The sequence below is a fragment of the Typopeltis vanoorti genome, chromosome 18 (genome assembly GCF_054136105.1).
Source record: "Typopeltis vanoorti isolate ZY-2024b chromosome 18, IOZ_Tvanoo_1.0, whole genome shotgun sequence".
NCBI lineage: Eukaryota > Metazoa > Arthropoda > Arachnida > Uropygi > Thelyphonidae > Typopeltis > Typopeltis vanoorti.
In genome coordinates, this window is record NC_143566.1 from 54,147,098 (window position 1) to 54,173,342 (window position 26,245).

The following is a 26,245-nucleotide window of genomic DNA, read 5'->3' on the forward strand; positions in this document are numbered from 1 at the left end:
ATACACAGAAATATACTTGGATTTCACAAAGGCTTTTGATAGAGTACCTCATGATAAGTTGACAGTCAAACTAGAAGAGATGGGGTTGGATATTAGATTAGTGCATTCGATTGGAGACTGGCTATCTGATAGGTATCAACAAGTTGTGTATAGGGGTGCAATATCCAGGAAAAGGAAAGTGACTAGTGCAGTGCCTCAGGGGTCTGTTTTAGGGCCATTACTATTTAACTTGTACATTAATGATATTGGTGAAGATTTGGATGGAGATATTCAGTTGTTTGCAGATGATGCAAAGTTGGGATGAACCATAAATAGTAGTGATGATGTTGTGGCCTTACAAGAAGACTTGAATAAATTGAGTGATTGGGCACGGGGATATGAGTTCAATGTTGCAAAATGTAAGATTTTAAAATTTGGAAAACAAAGATGGGTTGCAGAATTTATGCTTGGTGATAATATATTGTTGGAGGTAGAGGAAATAAGAGATCTGGGGGGGTGATAGTGGATAAGGATCTAAAATTTAGGGGACACATCACCAAAATTTTGAAGACAACACAAATACTTCTGGGAATGATGCGGAGGACACTGACGTGTAGAAGTAGGGAGATTCTTGTTCCGTTGTATAAGGCTTTGGTTAGGCCACACATGGACTATTGTGCGCAGATTTGATCACCGGGTTTTCAGAAGGTTGGAAAGGGTCAAAAGGCGACTAAGGTAGTTTCTGATCTCTGGAATGTTGAGTATGAGGAAAGATTGAGAAGATGTATGTAATTTGCATAGTCTGGTGGACAGAAGGAAGGGGGAGGAGATATGCTAGAGACCCACAAGTTGGTAAGGGGTTGTTATAAGCTCAATGCTGGAGAAGTTCAACAGAAAATAGTGGGGAGATAAGGGGAGGACCAGAGGTCATCCCTGGAAACTGTATAAAGAGGGTGTTGAGTAGGGGAGTGAGAGGCAGGTTTTTTCGTGCAGAGTTGTGAATGATTGGAATGCCTTACCTGAGAGTGTGGTGTCTGCAAGGAGTTTGACTGTGTTTAAGACACGGCAAGACAGCGTGTATGTATAAATAGCCCAGTCATGAAGTTACTTAACATGCAAACTTTTATAAAGGATGAAACTAAGAATATAATTTCTTGGCATCTTTAATTAATTGTATGACTTGTTTTCAGATATTACCATGTCACTACTTCAAGTCACTAATAAGTTTGGCATCCAGTTCTATTTCTTATGTAATGTAAAGTGATTAATTATCCTTTCAAATATACTGGTGTTGTCATTGATCTTGATGATTCAAATCAAACCCTAGTGCTGATTTGTTAACTCATGGAATAACACTAAACACAAAGTAATCTCAACTTCAGTGTTGTGAAGCATTATAATGGCACCTCCATTGCACATCTGGAAGAACAATGGAACACACATATTTTGATGGGAAAGGAAGGAAGGAAGTTTCGACATTATAAAAGGTAGAAGAAGAGGATTAAGAAAGAAAGAATGTTTATTAATTAAGAAAAGCAAAATGAATCCAAGAGTATCTGCTGTAAACTTAAATAGACACTTGGAAGTAAGTGGGATTAATGTTTCTGCCATGATAGTCCATTGAAGATTGTTGGAAGCAGGAAGGACTGTCCTCTGACCAAAAAAGAAACAACTGTTGAGAAAGGCTATACAGAAAATGAGGCTCCAGTGGGCAAAAGAGTGCGAAGATTAGACTATTGAGAAGTGGAAGACAATCATATTCTCAGATGAGAGCCATTTCTTTGTCCAAGGAGAGCAAGTACCCAATGTTTGCAAGTCAGCAGCTGAGAAGACGTTTCCTCCCACCTTCATCAAGTTCCAAACACCCAGCTAAAGAGATGTTCTAGAGTTGTTTTACACATGATGATCCGGGAGCACTTGTGCCTGTTGACAGTATGATGTAAAGTGACAAATACATAGGTGGGTGTGCTGAAAAGTTGTGATAATCGCCATGAAGGAATTGAGGTAGATATATGTAACTTACACATTATTCTACATATTTCCCAGGAAGTGATATACGCTTGTAACAGTGTTGTTGCATCACTTACAATCCTTTTTTGAGAAAAAAGTCTTTCCCTTGTTGCACAAACCAGTTCTCAGCTGCAGATATGATTTCATCATCTTTAAATTTGGGAATAGGAAATAGTCAATGGAGGTCTGGCAAATAGGGGTGGTGAGGTAGACAATGAAAGTACAATTTGTGTATTGTCTGTTGGGTTTCATGAGTAGTGTGAGCATGTATGTCGTCCTGCAAAAGAAAAACGCCTCTGGTCAGTTTCACACAACGTCTTTTCTTCAGTTCCTTCAGAGCTGTTGAATAAACTGCTGCTGTAACAGTTTCACTTTTTTTTTTATGTACTTGGTAAGGATTACACTATCCATATCCTAAAAGACAATGGCAAGAAATTTCCTTGCTGACTTTTGGGTTCGGAACTTCTTTGGCCGTGGAGAACCTTTGTGTCTCCACTCCACTGACTATTGTTTGGTCTCTGGGTCATAGTGATGAAGCCCTGTTTCATCAACAGTCACAATACAAGCCAAAAATATCTGCACCTGATTCCTCAAAAGACACAAAATCCCTTGAGATGACAGCACACATTCTCTTTTTTGGTTGGCATCCTATCATTTGGGGAACCACTTCACCGAGAGCTTCTGCATTACCAGATGTTGGTGGATATTGACCGCAACTCATTTTCCTCATAGTCTTTGCAATGTTTTTGGCTGACATTCATCTATCATCAAGGATCATGGCATACATTACATCGATGTTTTCAGGTGTGATCAATGTGGAATATCTTCCTGACTTGGGGGTATCTGTTTTCTCAGGATGCCTAGTTTTACACTTAGCCACCCATCTGGCAACTGTTGGATATGCTAGGGCACAGTTCCCTAAAGTCTCATACAATGTTTGGTGAATCTCAGTTGCGGACATTTCTTGCAGCACGAAAAACTTGACCACTGTGCTGGTGGTCAAGTTTTTTGTATCTTCAAATTTCTTCAAAACCACTGACATGTCTTCTTATATATCGTAAAATAAAAAGAATAAATGATTACAATTTGATGAAACATGGATGAAATTCGATGAAAGATTAGCAAAACAAGTGTTCTCTGCCAAGTTGGCAGGAAAACGACCCAGAGGAAGACCAAGATATAGGTGGATTGATACAGTACAAAGTGCCTTAGACGATAGAAATATAAGATCTGATAATGTTGGAGTCTTGACAAGTAACAGACTGATTTGGAGGAAAATTGTAGATAGGAAGTTAGTAATGATGTAAATTTTTGATGTAGTACTATCATATCCTGTACACCCCTTGAAGGTACATGTCAGGAATTTGATGATGATGATGAAACATGGAGATTAAAGGGTTTTAAGATATGTTCTTTCTTGTGGTTCTATCAGTTGATTAAATATCATTTTTGTTCCAGGTGTTTATCAGAACTTTTAAAAATATTGGAGAAAAGAGTGGTCCCTCAGATTCAGAAAGACAAAGAACTCATCTTCCAACAGAATTTTGCTTCATGCCACACTTCAAAAAATTGTGAAAGAGTTCCTCAAAAATCACAACATCTAATTGCTTCTGTGTGACATTAACCCCACAGAAAATCTGTGGGCCACAGTGAAAAATAGACTTGGAAAATTAAAATTCTGATACAAAGGATAACTTAATACAATCTATTATAAAAGTATGGTTTGAGATGCACAAATAAGAAAAATGTGTTCTACATTGGCAGAGTTAATGCCTAAGCAAATTAACAAACTTATTAAGACCAGAGGGGCACATATAAATTATTAGGTAAATTTGGAGTTTAATGTTATTTTCATGGCTATTTAGCCTATTTTTGTTTAGGAGTACCTATTGACATTTGGAGTTGAATTTTGTTTACATATTTTCTTGAGAAAATGAAATTTTTTCATTAAAATGTGAGTGTTGAATTAATTTATTCACTACTGTAGTTAAGATACTGAATGAGAAGTTTATAAAAGTATTTCATCCATAATATTATGACATCATATGTGGAATTTCAGAGTAATGGAAAGAAGGGAGGAGGAGGAGAGACTGACATGACTGAACAAGAAATTTATCAGGAATTGAGCAAATTTAATCTCAATAAGACTGTGGGAGTTGATGATATATATTCATGTATTTTGAGGAAATGTACCAGAGAGTTTGCATCTGCTTTCACATATTTGTTTAATATGTATATTATGTTGGTCAAGTTCCAAATGAGTGGAAGAGAGGCAAGATTGCATCACTTCATAAGAGAGGTGACAGAACTCAAGCTTCTAATCGCAACATCCAACACAGAGATGTTGTGATTAAAGTGCTGGAGATGGACATCACAGATCTGCTAAATGAATTATGCTTGAGTAATCTGATTACCTATTACAATAAGGTGACAGGTGCATTAGACAAGTGAGATGGATACAGAGTAGTATACTTAGATTTCACCAAGGCTTTTGATTGATTTGCCACAGGATCAGATAGTTATACCAGAACAGATGGGGTTGGATATTGAATAAGTGCACTGGATTGGAGACTGGCACTGTGATAGGTATCACTGAGTTGAGTATAAAGAAGCAATATTATTATTATTATTATTATTATTATTAATATGACTTCCATGGAGTTAGAGACTCACTGTGGGAGGTACACAAACTATAGTGCAGATGTTGAGAAGTTTATAAAAGTATTTCATCCATAATATTATGACATCATGTGGAATTTCAGAGTAATGGAAAGAAGGGAGGAGGAGGAGAGACTGACATGACTGAACAAGAAATTTATCAGGAATTGAGCAAATTTAATCTCAATAAGACTGTGGGAGTTGATGATATATATTCATGTATTTTGAGGAAATGTACCAGAGAGTTTGCATCTGCTTTCACATATTTGTTTAATATGTATATTATGTTGGTCAAGTTCCAAATGAGTGGAAGAGAGGCTTGCATCACTTCATAAGAGTTGAATGCTCATTCAACTCTCTAAACCTTACAATGTATCTACATTCACAACACACTCAGGCAAAGCATTCCACTCACCAGTCACTCTCTCCAATGAAAGAACTTGCTCCTCTACTCACTTTCCAGCAATGGCCTCTTGTTCTATCCCCTTCTACCATTCTAAGAAAAATCTCTTCCATTTCTACCTGATAACAATCCCTGACTAGCTTATATGTCTCAAACATATTCCCCACTTCATCCTATCCACGAGGCTTTATAACTTACGTTCTATCAATCTATCCTCGTACTCCACATTCCAAAGACCACTGACAACATTTGAGCATCTTCTCTGGACCCTTTCCAACATATCCTCATCACCATGAAAACCCGGTGAACAAATCTGTGCACACTAATCAATATGAGACCTGATCAAGGCCTTATATAATGCCATCATAACCTCTCTATTTCACATGTTAAGGTCTGCTGCATCATTGTCATTATCCAATGTGACATCTTCACAACTTGTGCAATGTGACCCTTGAATTTCAGGGCCAAATTGCACAAGTTATTAAGAGGACTTTAAATTCCAATCCTTCTTATTCCAAGTATTTTTTTACTTCTGGAATGAAACATTTGTGGAGCCATTCCATAAACAAAATGGCTGTCACTCATGCTTTCTGATTGTGTTGTCAGAACATGGGCAGATAATTTTTGTTTTTGTTTTTGAGAGTGTATAGGTTCTCTGCTCTGTATACACTATGCATGGCTTTATCATATGCCCTGCAGCATTGCCACATAGTATAAGAGTTAATCTGTCCTTCCATGTTTTATGTCCTGGTGCCTCCTTTGCACTTTTATGGATTTAGTTCTATTGAGGATCCTCTTCCAGAAGAGCCTGGTTTCATTGCAATTGATGACTTGCTTTGGATGGTACCTTTTCTCTTCATTCAACTTCTTCAACTCTACTGGAAATGTGGCAGCAGCTTCTTCATCAGCAGACACAGCCACTCCAGTAATTTTTATATTTTTCAGTCCAAACATATGCCCACGCAGTTAGTCTAGTGGCTATGTGCTTCGCAACCATATGACTGGGGAAGGAGTGTCCTAGGTCCAATTCCCATCGCCGATGTGAGGAGCTTAAGGATCTTTCTCAGCCATAGCCAAGTTGGCCGGTCTTGGGCATGGATAGCAGGGTTTTCCCCCTGCTATCCACGGGGCCGGTTGAAAAATCTGGGATTTTTCAACCGGCCCCGTGGACACACAGGCTACGGTCACAGGATATAGTACTTAATCCCTCATTAGGAGGGCTCAACCAGTCCTAAGAGGAAGTCGAGGAATGGGGGGGGGGCACATGAATAAAATAAAAAAGTCCAAACATATTCCTGAATCTGTGTACCATTCTCTTACTTGCAGTAAATGGCTTGGTGTCACTTGTTTCATGGATTCCCTTGATGATGTCTTCGTATTGCCTCAAAGTTTTACAGCTTTACAAAATACATTACTGTCAATCAAAACATGTTTTCATTCATGTGTTCCACCTACAAATTTAATGCCTTTTCCATCACAACTAAGCACTTATCATGCACTATGGTCATAAAGTTTGCTGAAGAGCAATAGCTAAACTAACATGGATTTCTTTGTCCTTCTTCACAATTTCATGGATTGAAGATTCCTACCGTACGTCTTAGCAACTTCAGCATATGATTTTTTTTCCTTATGCAGTTGAAAACTTCACATTTTCACTTAAAGAAAGCACTATATGGCTTCTCTTTGGAATATCCGAACTGCCAGCATCACTACTCTTGATTGATGATTCATATCCCAGGCATGATGACACGAGACTCGAGTGACCAATGGTGAGAGTGATTTGTGGAATACTCTCCACAAGGATGGCTGTGGAGACTTTGTAAGCTTTGTAACCCACAAAGTTTAGTTGATAGGTGGAAAAGGGGGAACTTTTAAAACTTATGAATTGTTTATTTCTGGATTTTTCCTTTTAACATTTTCAGACCAGGGTTGACGGTGAGTAACTGAAACCACAGAAAACAAAACCATGGATAATGTTGGACTACTCTATTTGAACAGGCAGAATGAGTGAGCAAGTGTGTGTAGCAAACAGTTCTATTTCAGAAGTATAAGGTTTTAACATTTAGAAAGATAAAATACAATGCCAAGCATACAACTGGTGGCAATATCTTATATGGGGTGAAAGAGATAAGGTTTCTGGAATGCTGGAGGATAAGAATGTAAAATTTAGCTGGATTGCTAAAATTGTGTGGATTCCATAATCCATTGTGGCATACAGTTTTAAACACGTAGTATTTTATGATTCTATTTGTATAAGGCTTCTTCATACCACATAGGAACTACTGTGTGCAAATTTGGTCACCCAACTATATCCAAATCTCATCCATCTCCTGAAGCACAGTTTTTCAAACGAAATACAAAACTTTATACTTCTTACAAAACTTATAAAAAACCTTATACTTCTGTACTCCACAGTACAAAAGATTGGGCTAATTAACACTAAAAAGTGTTTTCACCCGCCATACAATATTATATAAATTTTTCCTGGACTAAAAACATTTATCAAAAATGTCAGAAGGAAAAGCTTTTGTGCAATTCATAAGAAAACAGATAATTTCATATAAAGAACATTGTCCAACAAAAGATGGTTATATGTAATGGTGACATTTAAAACTGTTCCAAAATGAACAACTTACATTTTCTTGGTTTAGCAACAATACTTTTTGTAGCATCACTTGGTTCTCCAGGTCCTGCTGCATTCACAGCTTTGACACGAAACTGGTAAGCTTCTCCAGGGATAAGGTCAGTAACACGTCCTTCACAATTATCACCTTCTATATGGGCAGCTTTGGTCCACAGAGAACTGTCTTTTTCTTTTTTCTCAATGATATAGCCTGTGATTGGAGCACCGCCAGTTTTAACAGGTGGTGTCCACTTCAGATCTACATGTTCTTTATCCCAATCTTTCAATTCTGGCATTCCTGGTTTTCCTGGTGGATCTGAAATAAAATAAAAATTTAAAAGGCCCTTATTGCTTTTATTATATTTTCTATAAATTGAAAATATCAGACCTTAGCATAAGCAAATAAAACTTTATACCATATGGATTTTTAGCTACAACTGGTTTTGTAGCTTCCAAAGGGTCTGATTCCCCTTCTGGATTAACAGCCCTAACTCGGAACTTGTATTCTTGTCCTAAAACAAAAATTTAAGTAAATTAAATATAGATTAAATAGAGTATGTAGAAATATAAACAATTTAATGCAATTGTTTTTATGGCTATTATAGCCTGTTTTTGTTTAGGAGTGTCCCTTATTTTAAATACATTGGCTTTTTTCCTCAAGAAATTTTTAGGGCATTATAAGTGTATTTTAAAAGAAAATATAGCAGAATAATTTAGGAAGAAAATTTTGTACATACCTTGTATGTACAAATCAGGCTATAATAGCCATAAAAGCAATAGTTTTTTAAGAGGAGTAACACGGGAATTTTCCCAGAAATAAATACCTAAATTTAATGCAATATTCTTCTTCTTATTATTATTATTATCATCATTATGGACACCTTCACGAAGTCAGAAGACTTATTGCTAGTTTCAAACATTAACTGTTATTATTATTTTTATTATTATTGTACAGACAACTGAATGGAGTCTGAAGACTCATCATAGATGCCCCAAACTATCCATGCAATATATATATAATACCTCTTCTTGAATCCATTAATAGACAAAGTATTCACAACTGCCTCTAGCAACCCATCCCGTTCATTCACCACACTCCAAAGTAAAAATCTAGTCCTCACACCCTTACTAGCCACACTTTTTTTTACTCAACCTACCGGGAATGATCTCTTGTTTTGTCCTCTCTAGCCAAGTGCTGAAACATTTCCTCTGTATTAAACTTATAAAATCCTTTAACTTAAATGTTTCTATACTATACCCAATTTTTTGCTTATAATACAATTTTGCAACCCATCCACATAGGGAGCATTCCACAGAATGCTCACCATCTTCATCACTTGTCTCTGGATTCTCTCCACTACTTCCTCAACCCCAGGAAATCCAGATGACCAGATATTAGCATGGTAACCCAGATGCAGACATATTAAAGACTTATAAAGAGAAATAACAACTTCCTTACCTCTACTTGTTAGTTTGTTCTTCAATAGCCAAGTAATTCTATGATCCACCTTGGCAACCTTAGAAATATGCTATCTAAACTTAAGCTATCTATCTACTACCACCCCAAAATCCCTAGCTTCATTTATTTTGTGAGGTACAGTTCCATCAATATCGGACACAGATCATAATCTGTTTATCTCAAAATGCATAACTTTACATTTCTCTGGATTAAACTATATTATCCTTTAATCATACTGACAACCTATTTAAATTACCCTGCAAGCTCTCACATCCTCTTGATTAACTATTTAACCAATTTTGCATTAAGGTGATGTGAGAGCTTGCAAGATGATTTAAATAGGCTGTATTTCCCTTCAAATTATTTCTTATATCCTTTATATACAAATTAAACAGAGTGGCTCAAGCATAGAGCCTTGCACCATACCATCACCTGCTTTTTTCTGGATTCTGTTTCTCCATATAATATTTTTTGATATCTATTCATCAGTCAAACAACTCATGTGCATGGTTTCAAATCATTCCCCATTTGTTCTAATTTGTGAAACAGAGTTCCATGTGGTACTTATTCTGTCACACAGCTCTGCAAAATCCAGTAGTACCATCGTGATAGCTTCCTTTATCCAACTCGGCCTTCACTCTGTTATAAAAAGTTAATAAATTACTAAATTACTAAAACATGATCGACACTTCACAAAATCAGGATGAACATCCTGATTTTGTGAAGTGTCGATCAGAGTATCATATTCTTTACCATCCATTCCTGAATTCTCTCTTTGACCAAATTTTCCAATACTTTTACCATCACTCCTGAGATATTAATTAGTATTCTATAATTTGCCACTGCAGTCTTAGGGCCTCTTATATGCAAAGGAATTATTTTGTCATTGAAAGTTTATTTTTCACTTGGTTAGACTATAATAAATTTAGTTTAATCCTTTATCCAAGTGTGAGCAAACAAAGTTTGTGCCTGAAAGTATCTTCAGGACTGGGGTAAGGTGGTACAACACCAGGCAACTCATTGCAAAGGTGGAACAAGAGCTAACATCACTCCTATCTCAGTATCTCCCATAATGCAAAATACATCTCCTTGCGAATATGTCTAATGTTATGCATTAAGGGAAGGGCCACTAACCAGACTAGTTTCGACCTTTATTGAGGTCTCTTCAGTGGGAGCCAGGCCCAAGTGGAGATACCCAGCAGAAGCATTAGCAAGGTCATCTCTACCTATAGGAGTTGCCAAACGGTGTGTCAACCACCTTATCCCAGTCCTGAAGATACTTTCAGGCGCAAACTTTGTTTGCTCACACTTGGATAAAGGATTAAACTAAATTTATTATAATCTAACCAAGTGAAAAATAAACTTTCAACATCTTTCTCTAAATCCAGAGTAATTTATTAAAAAGGTGGCATACCATTTGGCAACTCCTATAAGTAGAGATGACCTTGCTAATGCTTCTGCCTGGTATCTCCACTTGGGCCTAGCTCCCACTGAAGAGACCTCAATAAAGGTCGAAACTAGTCTGGGTAGTGGCCCTTCCTTAATGCATAACATTAGACATATACTCAAGGAGATGTGTTTTGTATTATGGAAGATACTGAGATAGGAGTTATGTTAGCTCTTGCTCCACCTTTGCAACGAGTTGCCCGGTGTTGTACCACCTTACCCTAGTCCTGAAGATACTTTCAGGTGCAAACTTTGTTTGCTCACACTTGGATAAAGGATTAAACTAAATTTATTATAGAATCATTTTATCCTTTCTCTGCTCCTTTGGGACTTTGCCAGAGCTGAGATTAAAATAAACAGCCTAGTCAGGGGCTTTGCCAGTTCCCTTGCAAAGCTCATTAAACATGAGTTGATATCCCTTCAAAGCATAGGTATGTATTTACACTGAGATTCTGCAATATCCTAAGTACGCTCATTTCTTCAATCTCTGTTTTTGCATCAGTCACTGTCACTTATGTCATGGCAGCAACCACAATTTGATGATGCATCTCTGAAAATTGGTCACTCAGTAACTCAACTATATTATCTGCTTCTGTCACCTTGTGACAAATCAGCACTCCTTAAGGTTATCCTTCCATAGTTATTCTTCCTCTTATTTTTCACACAATGAGAGAACTGTTTGGGATTTCCTTTGTTTGGAAGATTTATACTCATAATCTGATTCTGCTTTCATTACAATGCTGTCACCTTTCTTGCCTGACTGTTCACCTTTCTCCTTATATACCCTCCACAACATTTTCATTTTTTGTAGCTCCTGCTTAATGATCATACTCACCAATCTAACTTCCCTGATTAATTCTCCTGACCTTGGGTATACATTCTGATATTGATTACTCCAGATACTCCTTGACTATCTCCTATGTACTGCAAACATCTTTCCCTAGAGGATTTTATGCCATGGTACAGATTCAAGCTTCCTCCTAAGCTTGTTATAATCATCTGCCTTGCAGTTCTACATATAAACCCTTTCTTGATAGTAAATTCCACATTATGATTGTGCTCCCCAAATGTGGCCACTCTAGTTATGGATGGCTCTTCTTATTCTAAGTCGAAATCCAACACTCATACATCGAGTCCCTCCATCACATGCTGCCTCAGTGTATCTCAGTAGGTGTATAAATTCCATTTCCTTCCTGACATGTGATCTTTCTCCTTCCAATCTATGTCTCCAGAAGTCCTTCATAATAATTACTTAACTTTCATCCATTGTTATTAATTTGCTGATGCATGCCATCCACATTATCCCCAAATCCATTGGCCTACAGCAGCAACTAATTGTATAATTTGAGCTTCATTCTCACACCAGACTGCCTTAAAAAAACTGCCATCCACATGACTGTCTCCTACTCTGCTTCAGATGCCATTCATCATCTGGCACTCTACCTCTTACAGCAATCCCATCCTCTCTATTCTTCTTGAAAATACTAAATCCTTTATTTTTTACATGTAACTACAATGCATATATCCCTTAAACCTACCTTTACGACCTTAAATGACTACCCCCATTTGTTATTGTTGCTTGAGAAACTAGATTCCACATGTTTTTGCCATTCTTATACTAACCATTATTCACACAATACCTATCCTACTTCTCCTTAAAATCATTCATTCTCAGAACATTCACATCTACATCTTGCTATCCATTCCAGTCATTTACAACTCTCCAAGCAAAAAAAATCTAATTCTCATTATTATTATTATTACATAACACTTCCAGGGAGTCCAAAGACTCATCAAGGGAGGGCACCTACTCTACAACTCTGTCTCCACCGTAACTACCTTCACCATCTACCACCAACCACCACCACTAGTATTTTCACAGACAATCACAAACATTCATGCCCACAGCAGGATTCGAACCCCCAGCCCTCTGGTTGGAAAGCAGATACGCTAACCACTCGGCCAACCAGGCCGGCTATTCTCATGCCCATACTAACCACACTATTGCCAAACACTAAGTGATTTTTCTTAATCCAAAGTATCTTAAAAACAAATATAATATCTTAAGGTTAATGTTGAAGAAATTTTTCATAGAATGAGAGGCCATCCTCAGAAATGTATAAGGAGAGTGTGAACAAGGAGTGATAAGGAAGTTCTTTTCATGGGGAGTGGTTCACGGGTGAAATGCATTTCCTGGGAGTGAGGTGAATGTGGACACATTGAATGAGTTTACTCCTCCAATGATGAGTCTTTTTACTTTCTGGAGGTCTGGTGTTGATAATAATAATATCAGATTACCATTACACTACAAAACTGCATATGTAGGGTAATGACAGCCAAGAAATCATCACTGTACGCTTACAAATGAGTAGTAAGAAAAGAAAGGCTGTGCCAGAATTGTTTTAATATTGCTGATTATGTGGGTAAGATATGATCAGCAATAGTTGTGATTGCCATAAGAGTGAATGAGTTTAAGTGGACATATGATAGGTATTGCATAATGAGGATTCTTACTCATGGAGATTAAGAAAAATCTGTATAATAATAATTTCCTCTGGATCTACTCATCTGATTCAGAGGAAATTATTATTATTCAGATTTTTCTTAATCTCCATGAGTAAGGATCCTCATTATGCAATACCTATCATATGTCCACTTAAACTCATTCGCTCTTATGGCAATCACAACCTACATCTGGCAATCTATTTCACCACTCACCAATCACCATTCACCACTCTCCAAGCAAAAAATCTACCTCACACACCCTTATTAATCACATTCTTACATGACTTCTAGAGGTGACTCCTAGTTTTTTCTCTTTCTACTGAAAAATCTCTCTTAAAAATTTCTTTTGTCAATCTTGTAGAACACCTTTAATAACTTATAAGTTTCTATTATAACCTCTTTTTACTGCTTGTCAATGAAATTTGGCAACTCCCACACACCTCCAAGATATCTTCATATAGAGCATACCACAAACCTGTCAGCAGATTGGTCACTCGTCTCCAGATCTTCTTCAACACCTCCTTCCCAAGAAACCCAGATCACCAAATCTGTGCACAGTAGTAGAGATATGGTCATATCACAGCCTTATAAAGAGAGTTAATAGCCTCAATGTCTCTATTTATCAATGTGTTCTTCAACATCCAAAGTAATACTTCAACCTATTTTTTCCACCTTTTGCAATATACCCTATGATCTTCAACTCTGTGTCTACTACCTCAAAATCCCTAATCTAATCAATTTCCAACAACTCAGTACCATCAGTGTAATACAACTTATGTAGTCTTTTCCAGTAGTTACCCTTTCCTCCTAAATTCCACTCCACCATATATTCTTGTATAGAGGCTTAAGTGCTGTGAGGACATTATGTTGGAGGTTTAATGGATTTTTTACAACACTCGAAAAGAATTAAAATAGAATTTAATACTTCCTATATTTCGTCCTAGTCACTAGGACATCTATGGGGATTACAAAAACAATTAATGTAACATGCACACAAAAACTTAGAATACTAAGCCCAACCACGTGGGTGACACTAAAGTCCTGTCTAGGTGGAGTGCCCTCTAAGGGCGGTAGTAGGTGGCCTGGAATGTAAGGTGGGACCTCTGGTGATGAGTGTTTCCCAAATCTTCGGAAGCTTAATGCAACCGTATTTATTAAGATTTGGTTGGTTTCTGAGAGCTGCTGCTGCTTCTAAGAAAAGTCTCTCTTTCTTGAATTTGCTGTGGTGGAGCATGGTGGTTTTCTTCCATGATACTCTGTGGGTGGTGTCCAAAACATGGTCGGCCAAGCCTGAATGGCCATAGTTGTGTTTAACGATATACGACTTGTGTTCCTCCAGGCGGATGGATGCTGATCTGCCTGTCTGTCCAAAGTACGAAAGCTTACAGGAACAGGAACTATTTTTTCCGAGGTGCCACGGATGTAGGGTATGGTGATGGCATTTTTAAAATCTTGTTGACGAGAGGGACGGGGAATGGGGGAGGAATTTATTATTTTTTTTGATACTGTGTTCGCTGTAGCCATTGGAGAGGAAAGTTCTGTGTATGTGGTTAAGCTCAGTAGTGAGGGTGGTTCCACTGGAACAAAGATTGTGGGCTCTCTTGGTAAGAGTTTTGATGATGCCATATTGTTGCGAGGGGTGGTGATGGGAGAGTTTGTGAATGTGTGTGGGTTTTCTGTATACAGAGAAGGCAAGTGTATCATTAGGCAGGCGTGTGACTAAAGTGTTTAGGAAGGGTAAATAATTGTTCTTTTCCTTTTCCATAGTAAACTGGATTCTTGGATGTAGGCTATTGAGATGACTGAGGAGTCTAACGTGTCTGGGCCATGAGGCCAAATAGAGAACACATCACCTACATATCTTAGCCAGATAGAAGGTTTGCATGGATGATTAGAATTCTTGTGTAGAGGCTTAAGTGCTGTGAGGACATTATGTTGGAGGTTTAATGGATTTTTTACAACACTCAAAAAGAATTAAAATAGAATTTAATACTTCCTATATTTCGTCCTAGTCACTAGGATTCGACGTAGCCAACATCCTCGCTCACTCTTCGCCTCCAAAAAGTAACTTATCGTATGCCCAAAGCATGGCTCTCCTGAAACTATGCAAAGAAAAAAGTATCGTCATCACCAGAGCGGATAAGGGTAATGCCACAGTCGTTCTTAATACCAGCGAATACAATCATAAAATGAACATTATCCTCTGCGATCGCGCTACCTACATCCCGCTAGAACACGACCCCACAAAAACACAAGTTAAGAAATTAAAAATCTTACTTAAAAAAGTAACCTCCTGGCCCCCTGACGTCACAAAAAAACTAAACCTTTCCACTCCCCCCCCCCCCGAATATAAGGTTTACCAAAAATCCACAAACCCAATTCCCCACTCAGGTCTATAGTAGATGCCACCAACGCACCTTGTTACAGACTGTCTAAACAGCTGGCCAACTTTCTGTCCCCCCCTCATCGGAAATTCCGCTTCCTATATAAAAAACTCGACCCACTTTAAAGCCCTCACAGAAAATTTAACCTTGAAAACCACCATGCTCCACCACAGCAAATTCAAGAAAGAGAGACTTTTCTTAGAAGCAGCAGCAGCTCTCAGAAACCAACCAAATCTTAATAAATATGGTTGCATTAAGCTTCCGAAGATTTGGGAAACACTCATCATCAGAGGTCCCACCTTACATTCCAGGCCACCTACTACCGCCCTAGACAGGACTTTAGTGTCACCCACGTGGTTGGGCTTAGTATTCTAAGTTTTTGTGTGCATGTTACATTAATTGTTTTTGTAATCCCCGTAGATGTCCTAGTGACTAGGACGAAATATAGGAAGTATTAAATTCTATTTTAATTCTTTTTGAGTGTTGTAAAAAATCCATTAAACCTCCAACATAAACTCCACCATATACCACTCTCTAGAGTCTGTCAGTAGTCCCATACATGCCATCAACATCATATTCATTCCAATATGATTTAAATTATGTAATAGTTTTCTTAGTGAAGTATTCTGTCCAATTGCTTTGCAAAGCCCAACAGTATCATAGTGTAGTCATTAACTTATCTATTCCAGACTGAATAATATAAGCATGTAAACACAAGAAAGATATTTAGTTAACCAAATATTTCGGTCTGGAAATAGCAGACCATCTTCACTGGCACTACAAGAACAATTTTTTAAAAAAAAAAAATACAAGGTGGAATACTAACAATAGATCATTTAAAAATAGAACAAGCCACGTGATGTTATATCACTAAGTATTAAAGAGAATAATTTTAAGCAGAGACGTGATTGAAATAAAGATATTAATTAATAATATTAAATAACATAAAATTAATATGAATTATCTATCTTGATTAGATAAATTAGACTTTATCTAATCAGGATAGATAAAGTCTAATCTATCCTGATTAGACTTTCCCAGATTTTTGATATGGATATACAGTCATTCTGATTCATGTTAGGATGATGGATTAAGGCCTCTACGCTTCCTTTGAATAAACGTTCAAATTTATAACGCGATCTATGTAAGAGGCGAGTGTTTGACCAAAGGATGTTGTGGTTAGTTTCAATCCCGTGCTGAGCCAATCCAGATTTTTCAGGTTTGTTGTGATGAATGGAGGATTGATGTTCTATTCCACTTTCACTCTACTTTAAAATATAAATAAATTACTAAGAGATCATGTAATGTAGTCAGTTTCAAAAATGCACTTTAAGTGGAAAGACCTACATTAGATTAAACCTACAATATGATGAACAACGGCTTTTCAACTGAAAGCGAATTAGCCAGTCTCATATGGAGGTAGTAAGATTTCTCCTACTGCAAACTCAGGTTTTTCATCCCACAAAATAGGCGAGCCAGCCAGAAGAAGAAGAACCCGTGCAACTGATATCCATAATACACCATGCAGATAGGATTAAATGCCTTATCAGAGTCTTATCAGGATCTTCAACCTGTACAGCATCCAGAACATCCCTTAACAGAAAAAATCTTAATATAAGAGGACTTTAGAAATTGCTTAATGTAGGTTCTCCTGTCCCCTCACCTCCAACAGAGGTTCAGGTTAGGATGAATTATTATTATTATTATTATTATTATTATTATTTGTCACCTCCAGGGAGTCCAAAGACTCATCGAGGGAGGGCATCCACTCTACAACTCTGCTTCACCACTCGCAATCCACCAACTGACCGCAACTACACCAACACCATCTACCACTGACTACCACTAGTATTTCCACAGACAATTGCAAACATCCATGCCCATGGCAGGATTCGAACCCGCAGCCTCTTGACTGGAGAGCGGACATGCTAACTACTCGGCCAACCAGGCTAGCAAACATTTAGATTCATCTTACTTTTGTATAGTGTAGTCTCATGATGCTTGTATGCTGTACAAATGTATGTTTTCCTGATGATGACCTTAATACAGAGGTCAAAACATCAAATGTTACTTTCTTAATGATAAGTAATTATTCTAATGTGTGTTATGTCTCCATAAATTCCTCACTATGAAATAACTTATTTAAACAGTACAGTCCCAAGAACAAAACCCTGGGGGCACACACCACTGGTCACCGTCCTTTTCTGAAACACTGCACCATCATACACAGCTTGGTGGTATCTTTCAGAAAGCCAATCTTCAATCTATCTAATCAATCTGCTATCTAATTCCATCTTCTGCAGCTCATACACCAATCTGCCATGTTGTAATCAATCAAATGCTTTGCAAAGTCTAAACAAATCACTGTATAGGAATCTCTCTCTTATCCAACACATTCATCACCTTATCATAAAACATATGCAGATTGCTAAAACAAAACCTGCACTTCACAAACCTATAATGAAAGAAAAAATTAGAGAAAACCAACTCCGTCATCAAGAGATTTCCTCTGCTAAAAACAGGACAGGTCCTTGCACCTGGAGGAGGTCCCTCATCCACTTACCCATTCTTTCCCTCATCCAGGTATAGGCATCTATTCCTTTTACATAAAACATCACATCATACCACACAATGCATTGCCCATCTCTTCACAGAGATTAAATGGAAATACTACATAGAAGCTGTTTAGGATACTATTTTTGGAGTCAGTATCTGTAACGAAGCCCTCCCTAAAGCTGATTTGTAAATTTGTATTTTTATTTTATTTGTTTATTTATTTTATTTGTATTTGTAAATTTACATGTGTAAATGTCTTTAAATCTGATACTATATGGTCCCATTATAGGATTTAGTTAAACATTAGGGCTTTGTACTGTAACCAGATATTTTGTGCTCCAAAGATGTGCTGAAATCCAGCAAAAATATCAGCAGCTTAATAAATAAATTTTTTTATCTTGTTCTCATGATGTTCTGAGTTACTGTGAAATATTAAAATGAACACTTGCCAAAACCAAAAGCTATCTACACATACCTGGGACAAGATTGGCAACTTCCATTTCTGGTTTAGATGTACGTCCAACAGGTAACCAGCGTCCTGTAGTAGTATCCATTTTTTCTACAGCATAATGATCTATTGGAGATCCACCATCATCTTCAGGCTGTTTCCATTTCAACTTACAGCCTTCAGCATGAACATCAGATACTTCCAGTGGACCAACAGGTGGAGAAGGTTTATCTTAAAATAATTACGAGATTATATTAGAATAATCAAGAATACAAAAGTACTTACTTTTTTTTTTTTTTCCAAAACGGAGAGAGTAATTACAAAGGATAACTTTACTTTCTCAGAAAAATAATCACTTGCATGTGCGCACTTGCGTGTGTGTGCAATCACACATACACGCACACACAGATATGAGAAAAGAAAAAAAAAACATTATCAATATTATCGTTGATTTCTTATAAAATTTTCAGAATAAGTGAATCCAAAAACAGTACCACATATGTACTTTATAGAAAATTTAACACAAGTTTTTTGTTTTGTTTGTTTGTTCTAAATCACACTTCACTGAATTGAAATGAGATTTGAAATAATCAAACACCACATAAGAACTATACTATGCAATAGCATCCCAATATAGTGACATTATTCAACATCACTTTGAATCTAAATCCATTTTTACATTATGTACTGTATACAGTTTACTTATTATTTTTCTAACATAATTTCATACCGTTATGAATTATTGATCTAATTTCCTATTAAAATGATCCACTTTAAACTAAAAACATACAATTCAACAAATTTTAGAAAGGTCCTAAAAATATGACAGTAATGAGTTGAGATGGAGAGCAAAGATTGTGAATAGTATGCCAACAGATATGCATAAAAGAGAAAGGAATGCAGTTTGTGAATGTGTATGGCAAGTTGAAGGACAAATGGAAATGTATAAGAGAGATGGACTGCATTTAAATGGTTTGGGAGTGAGTCATCTGGAGAGAACAGGAGTGCAATATAGACAGGAAAATGAGAGGGGGGAGGATTTGGTCAGACAGGGGGAAACAACATGAGAAGGACAGATGCTGAAAGAAGAAGTAAATGTGTGAGCAGACAAGAAAGAAATGGGATGAGGAAGGGCATCTGGGTCTGAAGATGGTTGTTGGATGGATGATGAGAAATAGAAATAGCAAACGGAAGGTGTGGAAGATTTACATTTAAGAAGTGTTACCAGAAATGAATTATCATGTTTGCATATGAATGTCAGAAGTATCAGAAATAAGGGGTACAAGATTGTTTATTGATTGCATTCATTCAACTGAAAAATTATTATTAAATTATTTCAGGAAATTACCAGGTATACTAAATATTAATTAAAAGATAGCTTTAATCAACACTTCCTATATTTTGGCAATGTTACATTGCCATCTTCATGGGAACATAAAACTATAATAAGTGCATGGGGGCACTAACACCGAGCAAATGAGGCCGAAGAGTCATAAAGGTGCCCCTAGTAGGTTAAATTGGGCTGTCCTGGCTGTTGGGCTGATGATTCAAGCTTCCCAAATTTGTTGAGGTTTGGAAAGTTTACAGCTGAGGCTGATTCCATGAACAATCTTTCGTATTTATATTTGCAGCGGTGTAGTAAAGTGGCTTTTTTTCCATCGTATTCTGTGGCCGGTTTCCAGAGCATGATCCGCAATCCCAGAATGGCTATATTGGTGAAACCGGATGTGGTCTTTGTGTTCGGATATCCTGATATTAGCTGTCCTGCCTGTTTTGGCCATAGTAGGCTCATTTACTGCTTGCTCATTGTTAGTGTCTGCATGCACTTATCATAGTTTTATGTTCCCATGACAAAGATGGCAATGTAACATTGCTGAAATATAGGAAGTATTGATTATAGTTTTCTTTTAATTAATATTGAGTATACATTGTAATTTCCTGAAATAATTTGATAGTCATGTGTTACCAATGTATAAGCTTATCAACAAGAATCAACCAAAAATTGTTGGAATAAGAGAGAGATGAGGTTGGATGAAGACAACATCCTGAGAGGAATAGAGATGGAAGAATATAATGTTTTTTGTGAAGATAGAAAAACAAAAAGGTAGGTGGTGTGCTGTTAATGAACACTAGTGATTCACATGCAAGGTACAGAGGTAAAAAAGATACAGAGCTATTACAGCATACTACTACTACAAACAGTGTTATTTCACCTCACACCATAATGACCTGGTTTGGGGGAAGTGTAGTATGAGGTAGAGATGGACAGATTGAAGAATTGAAGTTGGATGTTTCTGTAACAGATTACAGATCTGTTAATATGGAACACAGTGACAATGAAATGTATAATCAAATTAGAGAAGAAAATAAGAAAGGGCAATTATAATGGGTCTAATCTTTAAATCTGTAATTTGTTGTTTATAATCATTATGGGAGATTTTAATTATGGTAATATATAGTAAGTAAAGAAAATGAATTTCTATAGTTTTTGAGGGACAATTCCATTTGGTAGTATACAACAGGGTACATTTGAGGATCAAGGATCTTGAATTTGATGATTTCATCTGAAGATGTTATTATAAATGAGATGTCAATATCCCCTCTATTTAGTAAAAATAAGCATGATGTGATTTCCTGAGTGGTAGTCAGCTATATGAGGACTTCTGTGAGGAAAGGATACATGTAGAACTGCACAAGTGGTGATTATGAAATGTTCAGGAGAAAGCTTGCAGTTATATTCATAGAATGTAGCAAAGGAATGGAAAGGAAGTAATTGTGGCTTGGACCATACTCAGGTATTATCTGTCAAAGAAAATGTCTGAATGTATTCCAAGAGTCAGGAGGTTAAAGAAAATAGGTATGAAATGGATGAATGAAGAGGTTTAAGCATGTAATCCGAAGGAAAAAGGCATTATATGGAGGTAGTGTACGACGAATGGCAATAATCAGATTGCATGAGGAGTAAAAAAAAAAAAAAAAACATTAAGATCACTTGCTTCGTAAGAATTGCAAAAGTGTAGTATGAGCAACACTTAGCTAATAAGGCAAAAAAATAAAAAAGTAATAATAATCCCAGGAAGTTTATTTGACATGTAGTCAGTTAATAAAATATTGGTCAGTAAAATAGTAAAAGTATATAGTAGACATATTAAATGAATAGTTTGTGATGGCATTTGATCCTCATGAATATGACATCATGCAGGCTGGAGTGCAGCGGGAAGGGAGAAGTGACTGATTCTGAGGGAATAGGAAGTATATAGAGAATTCAGTAAACTGAATGTTAATAAGGATGAAGGGCTTGATGATATATCACTAAATGTTTTAATGTAATGTGCCAGACAAGGTGCAAGATTGTAGGGAGGGGAATAACAGGTTTCAAATTATAGGCCACTCTGTGTGTCTAATGTTATCAGTGTTAGAGAGGTTAGCTAGCCTTCCTTTTTTGCCATTCTTGCCACTAAAACATATTTTGTTTTCTTCAGTGGGCTTCAGGTTTCCATGTAGCATTCACTGTCCACCTTGGCCATGCATTTCATTCATTCATTCATTCATTCATTCATTCACCACTTTACCATGCAAAAAATTTCTTTTGCACTTCCTTATTTAGATAACTTTTGAGCAACTTCCAGGGATGGTGTCTCATTTCCATTACCTATTATCCAGTGCATCCAATCTAATTCCCCTGTATCTATATGATAGACTCCTCTCACCAACTTATATGTTTCAATCATATTACCTCTCTTCCTTCTATTTACCAAGCTCTGCAGACTACATTCTTTAAATCTCTCTTCATACTTAACAATCCAGAGTCCTGAGACAGTCATACTTATTCACCTCTGCACTATCTCTAGCGTTTCCTTATCGTCCATTTAAACAGTTCACCAGAACTGTGCACAGGAACTCAAATTCCTTATACAGTGGAACTATCACTTTGTTATCCCATTTTGTCAGGGTCCTCTGCATTATAGGAGCAATTTTCTGGGAAACCTTTTGATCCCTTGGTGTAGATTTCATTTATTCAACTATGACTTTATTATAGAAGTGGGTAAAGAATGGTAAGTTTACTAAGGAAAGACCTACCTTTCAAAAGCTATACTGCACCACAGAAAGTATCTATCCAAAAATTCAAGAATATTGTGACCATAATTCAACTGTGTTTTAGTAATTGATTCTGGAATTTTTTGAAAATTCCTAAAAGCTCAGCTCTTGGTCAGAAAGACCTGGGTTTGACTCCAATTCATGACATGAGGAATCTTTATTTGGCCTTTTTCAGCTAAAAACAAGTTAGTCAGTCTCATGCAGAGGTAGAGGGTTTTTCACTCAGAAACGCAGGTTTCTTTGTTCCTCTTAACAGACAAACTGGCCCTGGTAATACACACAGACTCACAGTCATAACATAGATATATTTAATCTTTCATTAGGAGGGGCTCAACCACCCCTCACCAAAGGAATGGAGAAAGAGGGTGGAACCCCCCATATAAACCAATCAATAAATAAACTGGAATAGCTGAAACGTTGTCTGAGGAGGATGTGATGTTGGCATTAGAAATGGAAGGACATATAATTTTCCAGAAGGAAAGGAATGTAAAAGAGGAGAGGGAAGGTTGGTGCTGATAAAGATTGCAGAGGAATTCTTTCTTTTAGGGTTACATGGTGATCAGCATTCATATTTATGAATTTAGGGACACAAAACTCACTTGTTGAAATGATTATTTTACTTATTATTACTAAAATAACAATTCACGTTTCGACACCTGTATTGAGGTCATCATCATAAAAATACATGTGTATATGAAAACAAGCTACAGCTACATTCTCTTACACTCTACAAAGGTAAATTGAATCTACACTGTTAATTGATCTTTTTTTAATTGAACTGTGGTCATATGGAGGCAACATATCAATAGAATATTTAACAACCCTATTCAATAAAATACTACAAACAGGAGAGATCCCAGATGACTGAAGAACTGGAAAGATCATCCCAATATACAAGAAAGGAGACAAAAGAGACTGCAGAAATTAAAGACCAATTAATTTACTCCCTCACACCTATAAAATATTCATAAGAATTATACAAAATAGATTAAAAAACAACCATGAAGAAATGATAGGCATAGAACAAGCTGGTTTCCGAGGAAACTATTCAACAATAGACCAAATTTTCACAATGCACCAACTAGCAGAGCTCAGCTGGGAAGACCATAAAGAACTATATTGTTGTTTTGTGAACTTTAAACAAGCTTTCAATAACATCAACAGAGAAATCCTTCTTAAAATTCTACTAGAAAAAGCAATAGACAAATATATAATACAGTTTCTGATAAAATATTACTCAAAGACAAATGCAATAATTAAAAAGGATACACTCACAACAGAACCCATAGAGATCCAAAAAGGAGTAATGCAAGGATGCCCATTATCCCCATGCCTATTCAACATATATCTAGAAGAAGTTGTACAGAAGGCAATAGACAATGGGCCTGGAATCAATGTCAATGGTTTAAACATAAATAATATCAAATATGCAGATGATCTCGTCCTTCTAGCAAGAACCCCAAATGAACTACAAAAGTTGATCAACAAGCTAAACGAAACCTGTAAAACATATGACATGACAATAAATATACAAAAGACAAACGTGATGAAAATAGGGAGGAACGGAACTACCATCTCAGCCACCCTAAACGGAGAACAAATAGAACAAGTAGACAACTTCATATACCTTGGATCAAAACAGAAACAATAGATGAACTCAAAACAATCAAACACAGAATAGCGATAGGATGGACCACCATGGGAAAATTACAGAAAATCTGGAAAACAAACAAGATATCTAAGCAAGCCAAAATCAAATTATATGAAGCAATAATTATACCAACAGTCATCTATGGAGCAGAAGCGTGGACAGTTAAAAAAAGAGAGGAGAAAAAACTGCTGGCATTTGAAATGAAATGCTTAAGAAAAATAAATAGAACAAGTTGGATAGAAAAGAAAACAAACATCACAGTCAGACAAGAGCTATTGTATAAAAAGACAATAATAGAAAAAATTAGAAAACAACAACTGAGATGGTTTGGACACACGGTACGCATGGACGCAGGCAGACTTCCTAACATCCTAATCAATGCTTTTCCAACTGAAAAAAGAAGACCCAGAAAACCAAGAATTACCTGGCTGAAATTAATAAAGAACATCTTGGGATGCAGAACATATAAGGAACTTTTTCGAACAGCAAGGAATAGAGAAGACTGGAAGATCCTGCTCAAGAGAAGACTCAACCTGTCTTAGACGGAAGAGGAGAAGAAGAAGAAGAAGAAGAATTGATCTTTTACTTAGCATGACCCTATAGTGATAAAAAAAAAAAAAAAAAAAAAGCTCAAACACAATCCTAATCTGAACAAAAATGATGGTCTAACCGTTCCAAGAATGTCGAGGACTCATTTGCAACCATTATAGCAACCAGAACAAGCCAAAGAAAAATCTCAATACAAGAAGACCTGATGAAGTTTTTTTTTTTTTTTAAACATTTAATAGCAGCCCGAACTGTACACGTCCAGAAGAAAATTTTAGTATATCAACTGAACTGTACAAAACCTGAAGAAAAGCTTAGTACGGGAGGACTTTAGCAGTTTAATGCTATTTAATGTGTCGTTTAGTGTTCGTCCTTCCTAATTGGGCTGGTTCGCCCTGTTTCCCCTATGTATGGTAGGTTACATGTGCATTGTTTTTTGTAAACCCCTGGGTGGGCTAGGTGTGGAAGAGGATCTTTGGAAGAACTGAGTAGGTGTCTTAATTTTGTCAGGAGTTTAAAGGTGGTTTTGATGTTGTATTTGTGTAGTGTTCTGTCTGTTTTTTTCCGAAATGCCTTGAATTTCCACTCGAACCAAGTCCCTACACCGCACCAAAACCTGGTTCGAGTGGAAATTCAAGGAAGCATGTGAAATGCTCAAATATTCTTGGAGTGGTTAGACCTTTCCAATCAATTCTGTGGTATGTTTGGAGTGCATGGTCAGAAAGGCCGTTTTTTCCAAAATGGAGGTATTTTATATGTTGTTTGTGTTCATCCTTACTGATTGGGATGGTTCACCCTGTTTCCCCTATGTATGGTATGTTACATGTGCAATGTATTATGTAAACCCCTGGGTGGGCTTGGTGTGGCAGAGGATCCTTGGAAGAACTGAGCAGGTGTCTTAATTTTGTCAGGGGCTTGAAGGTGGTTTTGATGTTGTATTTGTGTAGTGTTCTGTCTGTTTTTTTCCGAAATGCCTCTAACACAAGGAATGGTAATGGCATTCTTGAAATCTCTTTTGTTTTTCATGGATTCTCTGTGGAGGATCTTGTGAATGGTATTTTTACTGTATCCACTTTTTATAAATGTATGGTTGATCGTCTCGTATTCCTGGCTTAGAGCTTGCTCAATTGAACAAATAGTTTGAGCTCTGTGTTTAAGGGTGCTTTTGTTTGCAGTTGGCTGAAAAGGAAAGATAGCCTGAGGAAAGACGTGTGACGAGTGTGTCTAGGAAATGAAAAGAGTTGTTTTTTTTTCTATTTCAGTGATGAATTGGACACATTTGTGTAGTTTGTTCAGGTGGTTAAGGAACGTATTTAGTGCTTTGGAGCCATATGGCAAAAATATCGTCAACATATCTCAGCCAAATTTTGGGATTATGGCATGCTGACTCTAGAGCATGTTGCTCAAAGCCTTCTATATAAAAGTTAGCTATTGGGGGAGAAAGTGGTGAACCCATGGCTCTAGCTTATTTTTGAAGGT

At 36.8% G+C, this 26,245-nt stretch overlaps 1 protein-coding gene across 1 annotated transcript in view; it reads right to left on the reverse strand.

Annotated features, from left to right (window-relative positions):
* Nucleotides 1-26,245, reverse strand: part of LOC150096673 (twitchin-like) — a 2,440,784-nt gene that overhangs the window by 1,347,743 nt on the left and 1,066,796 nt on the right. Inside the window, exons 54-56 of the mRNA XM_090408679.1 lie at nucleotides 18,499-18,702; nucleotides 8,090-8,185; nucleotides 7,687-7,989 (exon numbers count right to left, since the gene is read on the reverse strand). Of these exons, the coding sequence (XP_090264805.1) occupies nucleotides 7,687-7,989; nucleotides 8,090-8,185; nucleotides 18,499-18,702 (603 nt within the window). The remainder of the gene's footprint in view (nucleotides 1-7,686; nucleotides 7,990-8,089; nucleotides 8,186-18,498; nucleotides 18,703-26,245) is intronic.